The 12,697-nt window shown below is 42.0% G+C and overlaps 1 protein-coding gene across 1 annotated transcript; it reads right to left on the reverse strand.

The window, feature by feature from the left end:
• Nucleotides 1-11,287: 11,287 nt before the first annotated feature.
• LOC148866150 (uncharacterized) lies at nt 11,288-11,731 on the reverse strand. Its single transcript, XM_088976409.1, has one exon. The coding sequence runs from the start codon at nt 11,729-11,731 to the stop codon at nt 11,288-11,290; it is 444 nt and encodes a 147-aa protein (XP_088832535.1).
• Between the last annotated feature and the right edge of the window lie 966 nt (nt 11,732-12,697).

Genomic DNA, 12,697 nt, shown 5'->3' on the forward strand with positions numbered 1-12,697 from the left:
AACATATTACTGAGCTCTTGCAAGCTGACATTCAACTTGATCATGTTATAGTTCATGATGAATGGATTAAATGAAGGAAGCAAAGAATTAAGGATAGCATCTATCTGGGTCGCAAGGTCTAGCCCAGATCCAAGAGCCTCCAGTTCGTTGATGTATCCCATCATCCGAAGACAATGGTCATGAACTTGTTGGTCGTTGGACATTTATGTGGTCATGAACAGTTTTAAGACCTTTTGTTGAGTAGAACGATTTTGCTCTTCATACATCGTCCTGAGACTATCCAATATGTCATTGGCAAGTTCGATCTGATCAAACTGCCTCTGTATTGGGTTGTCCAAGGAGGCAATGATGTAACATCGGGCAAGGGAGTTTTTCTCCTTCCATTCCTGATAGTCTCTCATTCGGGCCTCAGAAGCCCTGTCACCCGGACGCTCCGGGGCAGGATTCTTTACCACTTTGTCCAGCTTTTCAGAAGCTAGGACCAGCATAAGGTTCCAGCACCAGTTGGCATAGTTTGGGCCCTTAAGCTTGTTGTCCTCAAGAAGTTTTGCAAATGATCTGTTTGCCATTTTCTGATAAAAGAGCAAACATCAGTCCTCAACCTTATTTGATTCATGTTCATTTCATAGATATGGATTTTAATCTACGATCCATTTCCATTTATTCATCTCTGAGATTTCCCTCCTTTCTCAGTGACGGAGGCTACGGGTTGTCTCTGGAAATGTGGGAAATCACATAGGCAACGACTGCAGGAAGGAGGCGGCAAGAGAGTATTTGCAAGGTGTAGATTCTCTCTTCTGTGATTTCAACTCTAAAGACAAGACTATCTGTTGCTTGCTTGTTGTGTTGATGTCTAAAGGCTGCTGCCCCCTCTTCCTTTTATAGACTTAAAGGGATCAGCTCCTAATCCCATTAGGAGTTGCTAACCCAAATCATATATGGATTAGAAGTCCCTTTAAGATAACGGATAATCCTTATCTTATCTGCAGTTTAGATCAGCCATCTCCTAATCTAATTAGGAAGTTTTAAGATCTAAATATTATTTAGATCTTGGACTCTTTAAGTGGATAGTGTGTGGGCCCAATCCTATTAGCTGATCCATCTCAAAATTTGCCCTTAAGTGACTAATCAAATTAGCCCAGTTCGAAATGGGCTTAAGGCCCATTTAAGGTTATGTATTCATTTAGCCTTCTAAACTGTTGCCCAGTTGGGCTTCCTTGTATGGCGTGGGACCCAAACATTGATCTACACATCAGCCACATGGGTTCAAGCCAACCTTTGTTACAAGGCCTAGCCGAATACACTGTTATGGACAGTGCACCCCCTGAAACCCATCAGATGGGTTCTATGGGCCCAACACTTACCCTAAGGGGTCACTAGGCCAAGCCACCTTGTAATACCCAGGGACTGTGGGCAGATGCAAGATTATCCCATCTGGTATTATCCTCAATGGTCTTACACTTAACCTCTCAGCCCATAATGATCATACACTGCCTGACAAGAGAGGACCTCTCCCTCGGCTGCAAGGAACAGTGTTGCACTCTCTCAAGTATGGATCCCAGGAATTAAAACCTTTTGCAAATAATTTCGAAACCATAATTTATATACTTTTATATCTCATATAAAATATATTTTGCAAAACAAATCTCAACGATTGAAATCGGTTGCCGACAATCTTGGTTTCCATCAGTAAGAGTGCATCCCCGATCATTACCTTTGTCCAACAAAGGGGCTGATCCTGTAACTATGATCACCCACTCAGATGAATTCTCAAACTGTCCCAACAAACCTAGGTTTTGACCCCCACTAAGGATCTCACTGATTGGTACATTAAAGACCACCCAATCCGACACCTAGTGCAATATCATAATCGAGTCTAGGGGTCAGGTGTAACTTTCCAGTTTTGCCCATCAATCTCCAAGGTCCAAGGCAATATTGGAAATCTGGTCCAGTTCAAAGATTCAATTAATCCTACACTGTATGTGCCTAGGGTCTCACCCCGGTAGTTGAGACAAGCCACCCGAACCGACTTGGTAGCACCACAGTGTCAGCCTTGTCAGGATAGGTCTCCCCAAACCGACCCACTGGCTGTGAACATTATAAACTAACATGAGTCTCATTAAGTGTCCAGTTTAAGGGTATTACATAGAAACATACCAAGGGAACATGAATCAAATATGCACTTTTATTCATTTACAATAAACTCATAAAGTACATCATTTTGATTGAAGCTAAGGGCATACAAAACTGTCTAACACTTATCCGACGGGAACACTCTGACGTTTAAGTTAGAGTTCTGTGAAAGATGCAAAGAGAATAAGAAAGCTAAGAGTGCGGATAGCGAGAGTATGTGGAAGTTACCTCTGTCCTTTGGGATTGGACTACTTATAACAGAACTTTGTTGAATCAGGCCCACCTTCCTTTGACAGGGCAGGTATTACAGCTACTGTCGTCCTGTCGCAGTCGTTACAGCCAGGGCTGAGGCGGCACATGCGTGGCCGTCCTTGCAGGGTACGTACCTGTTAGGTGTAAGACACATTCTAAAGGTGGCAGGCACGACATAGTCTGACGAAAGACGTGGGTGCAGTCTCCAGGTTTGTCGGGTAAAGTGGTCGGGCAGGTGGCCTTCCTGTGATGTGCCGAACTGCTCTTCTGCGAGCTACCCTGTAAGTGGCGAGCTGCCTGTGACAAACTGCACCGAGCTGTCTGGCCTGAGGTGTCTATACCTCGGGGGTATCTAGAGGCAGATTGTGGTGTTCCTGCTTGAAAGTGGCTTAAAATCCACTAGGAGGAGCTCGGGCATTAGAAAAGGTCAGGAGGCCCCGAGCACGGAGGTAGCTCGGAGTGCCTCAGCCTTGGGAAGGAGGTGCAAGCCAGGTGGTTCTCGGCGAATAGCCTAACCCACCGAGTTGGCAGACTCAGCTCGGTGAGCCCTTCCCACCGAGTTGCGATTGCACTTGTTGTGCTGTCACGTTGAGTCATCGTTTGAGCAAGGTCACGCTCATGTGTACCCATGCTACGAGGTCGGACCAAATCATCCTCCATCAAATATATTTATCAAAATTCTCAAAAATACCCTTCCCACCTCTTTTCTTAAGAAAACCCTTTAACCTCTGCCTACACCCGGTCACCCCAATGTTGCTCATCTTCCTCTCTCTTATCCCCAAGTGAAGCGTGAAAAAAAAAAAAAGAAAAAAGAAAAAACAAATAAAAGAAGATAAAAAACGAAAGAATGAACCGAGCCCAAAGAAAGAAAGGGAAGAAAAAAGGGGGTCCAGGCATCTTGCTCGGCGGCAAGTTGCTTCAGAGGGTCCAGGTGTTGCTCTTTACCCTTTCTCTGGCTCGGCGGCAACCATTTTATTTATCCCTCTCTCTCTCTCTCTCAATTGTTTTCAGTTCTCGGGCATTCTAAGTGAATGGTGAACAATGAACAGGCAAAGAGCGGCGATCTGTCTTGTTTCATTGTAGCTGGCTCAATATCTAGCTCGTCGGCGGATAAACAACATATTGAATGGCATTGAGGGAAATGGTTTGCGTTATCTCTAGTCTTGGCTGTTCTTGCAAAGATCCAATTGGGATGCAAATAGATTCAGAGTTCCGGATAACAAGGGTTGTGGGTTCACAAATCAAATACGCCAATCTCTTGGCCTAGATTCCTCCTACAGATGATCACGAGTGGGGTTTGGGTTTGATTGAGTGTGATATTGGTGTTGCAATAACGACAGAGCACACATCCCTCTCTCACAATCGCTCAAATAATAAGAACAAGATGAGAGCGCAAACAGTCAGTCGGTGCTCGCAGAGCTATAGAGGAGACTGGTGATAACTAAGGGGTTTATCACCAATCATCGTCGTTTCATTGGCGGGTCCCATTCAATCTTAGCTAGTGCAGTATTTGGCTCGTTTGCAGATACTTCGGCATCGAATTAAGGGGTTATTCCTGATCCTAGATGGGAATAGAGCAGAGGATGCTCGTTGATGGCCTTTAACACCATGCACAGAGGCCGTCGATGTTTTCTCGATCCAAGCCCTAATCAAAGAAGTCGGAGCACTCTAAAATGAGGGGTCATCGGACTCTTAGAAAAATGTACTTGGCTTTCCCAATCACCTGAACTCGTAGAGCAATTGGGCATGAAATAGAATCTTCCACCCCACTGCGTATGCCATCGGTGGGTAGCTTTCGATGGTTTAGACTCCAACAATCTGAAGCTACTGGCTCTACCGTTGTCGACGACACTTTCAAATGCCATTCCCAGAAAACATATCTAAAGTCAGTAGTTCCATCTGTATGCATGTTAGCATCATCTGATCGGACCACAAGGACTGAAATAGGCCCCAAACTCAAACGGAGGAATAGATACCTAATCTAGCTCGCGTTTTTGCTTTTGATTATTCATCATCTTTTTTGTTGATCAAAGATTATTCTAATTATTTTTTTTAATCCTCAGTAATCTAAGAAAGTGTCGAATTTCATTTTAAAAATTTATAGAAGAATGACGGGCAAAATAGCCTTTTTAATCCTTTCATGAACAAAGGGAAGTATTAGTCAATTCTCAAAAACAATAGGAGTAGCATTACTTAATTTTAAAACAATAAAGGTATACTTAGTCAATTAACTAAACCATAAGGGTAATTTAAGAAATTTATCCTATTGTTTTAGTGGAATGCCCCAACCCAACCTAGCCCAAAAATTGGATTGGATAAGTTGGATTTGGATCGACCCACACCAAATTGCACCTTTGGCTCCATTTGAAAGGAGTACAAATACAAATATATACTGTGCAAATACATATAAAATAATACAAAATATAAGATTTTGCGCTCTACATATTTGGTATTTGTACTCCTTCCAAAGTGAGCCTTTAGGCTAAGTAATTTCAGGTATTTGTTTGTTTTTTATTTTTTTAATGTTCTGTTTAATGTCTCATTGTATCCTGTGAGGTTTATAATTGATTTTTAATTGTAGATCTTTACAAGTAACAACTTCATTGGGTTTGCATGTTAAATTGCTGCTATGCCTAGTTTCATTAGTTTAAATTGCAAATTTCAATTGAATTTGTGTAATTGGGTGTGGGATTGCAAATGGGCTGAGTGTGTCCTTTTCTATCCTTTGTTGTAAATTAGACAGTAAAATGACGTAGCCCCCACTTTTTATGAAAGAGGATGATAGTAGGACGAAGGTTCTTATAGGAAGAGTAGAATAAGAAGTAAAATGATGCCTTCCCCATGTTATATGAGAGAGAATAAAGACAGAAGGATTGAAGGAAGGTAGTGCAAGTTTTGCATCAGTTTTTGGATGCAAAAGTGTTTGTACTGACCAATGAATGTAGAGCTACAAATGGATCAGAACGAATCAGGTATAAGATAGATCCAAATTTGATATTTTTCCCAAGAGAAAAATATTATATATCATGAACAGAGTAGATTGGAATAAATTTTATGAAATTTAAACAAATAACTTTTTACTAAAAACACAGCATTCAAACCAATTTTACTAATACATAATATATATATATATATATATATACTTTGAATCAAAATAGATTACGTCAAATGGGTAGGTCCATATTTGATCCGACTATAAAAAATGGTTTGAATTTGAATCATCCTTAAAGTGATCGAATTTCAATTTTGCATCCCAAATGAATGCAAATGAGGCACAAAAGATTCAAATTTTGCATGTAGAAAGGGTGCAAATCATAATTATAAACAAATGGATGTAAATCTGAATCAGGCGCAAAAATTGTATCAGGTTCAGATTAATTAGCATTTGAACCTTATTTATATCAGGCAAGAGTATAAATCATAATAAAAATAGATGGATGTAAATCTGAACAAGGTGCAAAAAATGCATCAGTTTCATATTACCACTCAAACAAGCTTGCAGTGTGTGAATTTCATTTGCACTGATATAAATGCATAGAAGTGTAAGTGGACTAAAAGTAAATCCAGATTTACTTTTGATTCAGGCTAGCTTGACCTTGTTTTGTTTATTTGTAAGAAATAAAAATGGAAAGTAAAATGGTGTGGTCTCCAAAATGGGAAGGTTATTTATTTGGGAGGAGTAAGGTAGGAAGTAAATTGATATGGTCCCCACTTTCTATTAGAGAGAATGAAGGTATGAGGAAGTGGTGCAATTTTTTCATCAATTTATTAGGCTCAGTTTGGAAGGAGTACAAATGAAAATATATAGAGTGTAGAACCTTATATTTTGTATTGTTTTGTATGTATTTGCACTATACATATTTGCATTTGTACTCTTTCCAAACTGAGCCTTAGATGCAAAATTAAATTGCACTGTTAAAGATGATGCAAATAAGATAAAAAGTGTAAAATTTGCATCATGTAAGAATGTAAAAACACAGCTACAAATATATGGACGTAAAGCTGAGCCAGGTACAAAATTTGCAACCAGTTCAGAACTAAGTACTGAACATCCAAGTGCAAAATTTGCAATATTGTACACCAAGTGTTGTTCCCATAGTGAAGGGTGACAAGTTGAGTTTGAATCAATGCCCGAAGAATGACTTTGAGAGAGAATCCATGAAAAATATCCCATATGCTTCTGCAGTTGGGAGCCTTATGTATGCTCAAGTCTGTACAAGACCTGACATTGCATATGCAGTTGGGACATTAGGGCGATATCAAAGTAATTCAGGTATAGACCACTGGAGAGCTGCAAAGAAAGTCATGAGGTATCTCCAAGGAACTAAAAACTACATGCTTACGTATAGATAGACTATACAGACAGCTTGGATGTGGTTGGCTATTCTGATGCAGACTTTGCTAGCTGTGTTGATTCTTGTAAATCAACATCTGGGTATATTTTTATTATGGTCAGTGGAGCTATCTCATGGAGAAGTGTTAAGCAAACTTTGACTGCCACTTCTATAATGGAAGCCGAGTTCGTCTCCTGTTTTGATGCTACTCCACATGGTGTATGGCTTAAGAGTTTCATTTCTGGGCTTAAAGTAGTGGATTCTATTTCTAGGCCTTTAAGGATTTTCTGCAACAATTCAGTTACTGTGTTTTTGGCTAAGAATAATAAGAGTGGGAGTCGAAGCAAACATATCGACATTAAGTACTTAGCCATTAGAGAACATGTTAAAGAAAAGAAAGTGGTCATTGAGCATATCAGTAGTGAGTTGATGATTGCTGATCCTTTGACTAAGGGCATGCCACCATTGAAATTCAAGGATCATGTAGAAAGAATGGGACTTGTTTCTACTTTGTAATTATATATATATTCAGATTATTGATGAAACTCTTATATATGTTCAGATGTTTTCCCATATTTGTGTGCACTTTAAATTATTTGAGAAACTGTACTTTATTCTGGACCTAGAATAAACATAAGTTTTATTCCTTAAGTGTTATTACCACATGAAGAACTTGGGAAGTAAAATGCATTGTAATACATAGTTGATATTACTCGCATCTAGAGGACCTATCACTATGATTCGTGTATTTTGTTTTCTCATGAAGGTTATTAGTTAACATTTGCACCAAGTGGGTTACGTTACATTTGCACCAATTAATAACATTATTGTAGTGCAACATGTAATGTGAAAACATTACATAATTGTGGCGCAATTGATGGTAGATAAGTGCAGTAATGCAAAATAGTGGGAGTAATGCAAAATTAAGTTTTAGTTTCTTCTTTCTAAAGCTGTTTTGATGGTAGACGACTATATAAACCCATTATTTTGGTCCTCTCACTACTCTCTTCTGCTCACTTACACCATCTAAAATAGAGAGGAAAAGTGAGAGAAAAGGTATCTTGCCAAGCACCAAGACAATGGCTGGAGGTAAGCCACAGACCAGCTACACCTGAACTCCATCCGTAACATTGTAGGTACCATTTCCCTTTTCCACGATTACAACCGACCTCTACACCTTGACATCTTCTCTTCGATCCTTTCCATCAAAAAGAACTCAGCCTGTGTTCTACCCGAGCACAGGTGAAGTTACTATATGTCTCCTCGCCTTGGGTACAAGCTGTTGCACGGGCTCCCTAACAAGGTCCTGGCCTAGAAGAAACGCTACTTCATGGTCCATAACACCGAGGGGTGGCCTTTCCCAACTCACTGGAGAGCAGCCATCCAAGACCCCGATGTCAGATTGGACCCAAAGACAAGGGAGGAGGTCTGATCTTAGGCGAAGCTCGGCCTGAAGTTTAAAAACTTCATGACTGAGGAGAAGCTCGTGCAAGCCGATCTAAGCCCTCCTGGTAGGTCGCCAACTACTGTACCTTTTTTCTGTTTGTTTAACTTCGGTGTTGTATCTAACTTAGTTCATCACTTATTGTAGTTGTCATGGATGATATCCCCGCCAATGAGCTCTTTGGGAGCATGCAAAAGGGGAAGAAGAAGAAGAGGGCCTCCAAGAAGGCTCGCCTCCACACCGAGACCACCACCTCTAGTGTTGCCACCTCTGCCCCCAAGCACCCTCCCATTGCCGAACAGCCTTCCATGATCGATTTGGTTGAGGACCCAAGCAAGGCCACTCTGCCCCGCGTACCCAAGGAGACCTCCTCTTCAAAGCCTCAGCTCGTACCAACGACTGCCACTTCTTTGGGTAGCGATACTTTAGTCCGAAGCATTTTGACTTCGAAGTTTGGCCTTCTCAAGAGCAAGGACAGGGTATTCACCAAGGAGGTCACTTGCTGGGCTGAATTTCAGGTTGCTTTGCTCAGGGCTTGAGCGGCCACGCATTGCATGGTGGTACGTACTTAGCCTTCAGGTTGCTTTGTACTTAGATTTTTCTTCATACTTATACTCGTTTTCATCTTTTGGCAGGTAAACACTTCTATCCACACCCTAACTTATCAGTCTAAGGTGAACATAAAGCAAGCTCTCAAAGCCGAGGAATCCTCCCAAAGTGCCCACTCCAAGCTCAACTTAGCTCACAGCGAGATCAACCGATTAAAGAATGATGTGCAAGCCAAGAAAGAGTTATTGACTTTGTTGATGGCGAAGAAAAAGGAGCTCGAAGTGGAGAAGAAGTAGTTTAAAGAGAACGAGGTGGGTCTGAAGAGTGAGAATGAGAACCTCGAGGCGCTAGTGAAGGAGCAAACTAAGATTCTGCTCTAGGCGATGGAGGATGCCAAGGATAAGGCTATAGAGGAGTATAAGTCTTCGGCGGAGTACCGCGAGAAGATGGTCGAGGTAGGGATAATGGGCTACCGCAAGGAATTCAAACTCAGCAGATGATTGACCCAACGTGAATTTCCCCACCTCGACCTTAGCACCATCACAACATTTAAGATCATTAAGGAGATGGCCGTCGAAGCCGTAAAGGACCAAGACTCTGAGGAGTAGAGCGGCGCTAACCTTCTCGACGATGATACAGCAAGAGAGGGAGAGGGAGCCGATGTCGCCAAGGACCACATCGAGACAGATTCGCCCACTAATGTTTCTGATGGGGATAAGGAGCCCTGAATTGACTGATGCCTCTTTTCTTGGACCCCCCCTTTGTAAATACTTGATGTCCCGAGACTCTGAGCTCGGCTAAATAGTTGTAATATCTTTTTCTTTTTTACTATGTACTCGAAATGCTTTATCAATAGAATACAAGTATTTTGCAAAGTTCTTTTTGTTCAAAACTTTTCTAAGTGTAGATTTCTCCCAAGCTTGCGAGCTAAACCATATAGGAGAAAAATTTTTCTATGTATAGATTACTCCCGAACTCGAATAGGAATAATCGTTATTGTACGTCAGGGTGAGCAGACACTGTAGGGTGTTCATGCCCGACCTATTTGCACACGGGCTACTTTGCCTTACCCATGCCAAAGCGACTGGGTTTTAATGGGCCCGTGCCAAAGAGGAAACCGGGTCTTAAGTTGCCTATGCCGAAGATGTGACTAAGACTTCACTGCCCTTTCCGAAGAGGCGACTGGGTCTTGAATCATTCTGAAGTCTCTTGTCAGCTCGACACCAAAGTCCTTAGGCTTTTGGGAGTGACTTAAGGTCCTTTCTCCAGTTCGTCATCCATAGGATCAGTTCAGTGGTCTTATGGACTTAGTCATTTTTTGCTTGTATTGAGGTTTACAAGTAGTATCTCCTTAGGTTGTTGATATTCCAAGCTTGAGGTACCTGCTTCCCTTCCATGGTCTCGAGCTCGTAGGTTCCTTCTCTGAACACCCGTATCACCCGATAAGGACCTTCCCAATTCGGATCGAGCTTACCCATGCCGGGCTCAGGTACCATTACCTTACAAAGGACCAGGTCGCCAACTCTAAATAGTTGCTTCCTGACCCGAGCGTTATAATACTGAGCTACTTGCTACTGGTAAAATGCAATTCGAATGTGGGCTAGATCTCGTACGTCTTCGATGAGGTCCAAGTTAGTTCTGAGCTCATCGTCATTTGTCTCTTCGTTGTAGGCTTTGAGCCACAACATTAGTACTTCAACCTTTGTTGGGATCATAACTTTCATCTCGTATATGAGGTTAAGGGCATCTCGTCGGTCACGGTCTTGATAGTAGTCTAGTAGGCTCAAAGGACATTGGGTAGCTCATCCACCCACAACCCTTTAGCTCACGCAAGACAAGCTTCCAGTCTGTAGAGGATAGTCCTGTTCATCACTTTGGCCTATTCGTTTGCTTGTGGATGTACTACCGAAGTGATGTTTTTCTTAATCCCCATCTCGGTGCACCAACTCTGGATTTTGATGTCTTCAAATTGCTTTCCGTTATCCGAAATCAAGACTTTAGGTAGTTTGAAATGACACACGATGGTTTTCTAGAAGAAATTCTTCACATTCTAGGTTGTAATGCTTACCAACGGTTCGGCTTCCACCCACTTTGTGAAGTAGTCTACTGCCATGACCAAGAACTTCCTTTGCCTAGTTGCTAGCAGAAAAGGACCAAGGATGTCAATTCTCCACTTTGACATTTGTCGCATTTCTTGACATGCTCGAGTGCATTTGCCTTCATTGTGGGCCAATAGTAGCCCTACCTTAATGCCTTTTGGGCGAGGGCCCTACCCTCCAAGTGTCCTCCACATAAACCTTCATGGATATCACGAAGTACAAGCTTAGCTTCTAAGGGTCGTAGGCATCGTAGGTAGGGAGCATGAAGGATCTCCTATACAGCCATCCGTCCATGAGGACATACCCGGTTGATTAACGCTCTACCCTCCGAGTTGCACTACATTCTGCAGGTAGGATCCCGTGGAGCAGATAATCAATGAGAGGGTCGATCTAGCTCAATTCCACTTGTAACACGGGAGCGACCTCTTCTGCCCCTTGAGAATGTTGGGCCGAGGTAGGTCCTCTATGTACAAAGTTCACGTAGTGTTGTCGCTTGTACTTGCTAATCGTGACAAGGCATCAACCTTAGCAATCTTGGACCTTGGAATTTGCCTGATGAAACAAGAGTTGAAGCTTGGTAGGATCTCTTTAACTTTGGTTAAGTAGGCTACCATAGTCGAGTAGCGTGCTTCATGGTCACCATTGACTTGGTTAACCACTAGTTGAGAATCGCTGCAGATGATGAGGTGTTTTGTTCCCATTTCCTTCGCTAAGTTCAACCTAGCAATTAGCGCTTTATACTCTGCCTTGAATTCGATCCAGAGAGCATACTCCAGTTTTACCTTGCTTGGGCTGTATAGTATTAGTCTCGCACCGCTTCCTTGCTGGTTGGACGAGCCATCAACATGGAGGATCCAATGCTCCTCGTCCCAATTCGGTACTGGTCTAACCCGGACTGCTGCACTAATCGACGCCTCCATCGCGTTAGCGAGCTCAATCAGTTCAAGGGTCGGTGTGCTAAACGTACATTCTACTACGAAGTCCACCAAGACATAGGCTTTGATTGCTGGTCGTGGCTCAAACTGGATGTCATACTCGCTAAGCTCGATGGACAACTTCATCAATCTTCCTGACACTTCGGGCTTAAGTAGGATGTGCCTCAGAGGTCTATCAGTAAGGATGACGATGGTATGGGCTTGGAAGTATTGTAGTTTCCGAGCTGCTACCACTAGTGTGTACGCCAGCTTCTCGATGTTAGGGTATCTGGTTTCTACATCTTACAATACTTTACTTACATAGTAGATGGGTCATTGAACCCGATCTACCTCTCTGATTAGCACTGAGCTGATCACCTCGTCACTCGCAAAGAGGTACAGCTTCAACACATCTCCTTCTTCAGGTCGGCTTAAAACTAGGGCAGTACTTAGGTACCTTTCTAGCTCATCAAACGCGAGCTAGCACTATTCAGTCCATTCAAAAGTTTCATTCTTTTTAATTGCTTTAAACAAGGAGAGGCAGTGACCTACCGATTTAGACATAAATCAATTTAAGGTAGCTACCCGGCCAGTTAGTCATTGTAGCTCCTTGATCTTTTGGAGTGATCGCATTTCTATGATGGCCTTGATTTTGTCTGGGTTTGCTTTGATGCCGCGTTGATTCACAATGTAATCAAGGAACTTGCCCGATGTGACCCTGAAGACAAACTTATTTGGGTTATACTTCATGTTGTATTTCCTTAAATTTTGAAAAACAACATCTAAATCATCAATTAAAGATCTAGAAAATTTGGACTTCATGATCATGTCATCAACATAACACTTCACTTTATTGTCAATCAAAAGTTCAAAAATCTTGTTTACAAGTCGCTAGAAAGTTGCTCTAACGTTTTCTAAACCAAAGGGCATAACTTTATTACAGTATAGCCCGAGTTCGGTTACAAAAGCAGT

This window comes from Nelumbo lutea, chromosome 3 (assembly GCF_056320005.1).
Source record: "Nelumbo lutea isolate HS-2025 chromosome 3, American lotus-T2T, whole genome shotgun sequence".
NCBI classification, from domain to species: domain Eukaryota; kingdom Viridiplantae; phylum Streptophyta; class Magnoliopsida; order Proteales; family Nelumbonaceae; genus Nelumbo; species Nelumbo lutea.

Coding starts and splice junctions, on each gene's coding strand:
- LOC148866150 (XM_088976409.1), bottom strand. CDS start 11,731: ATGGAGGCGTCGATTAGTGCAGCAGTCCGGGTTAGACCAGTACCGAAT.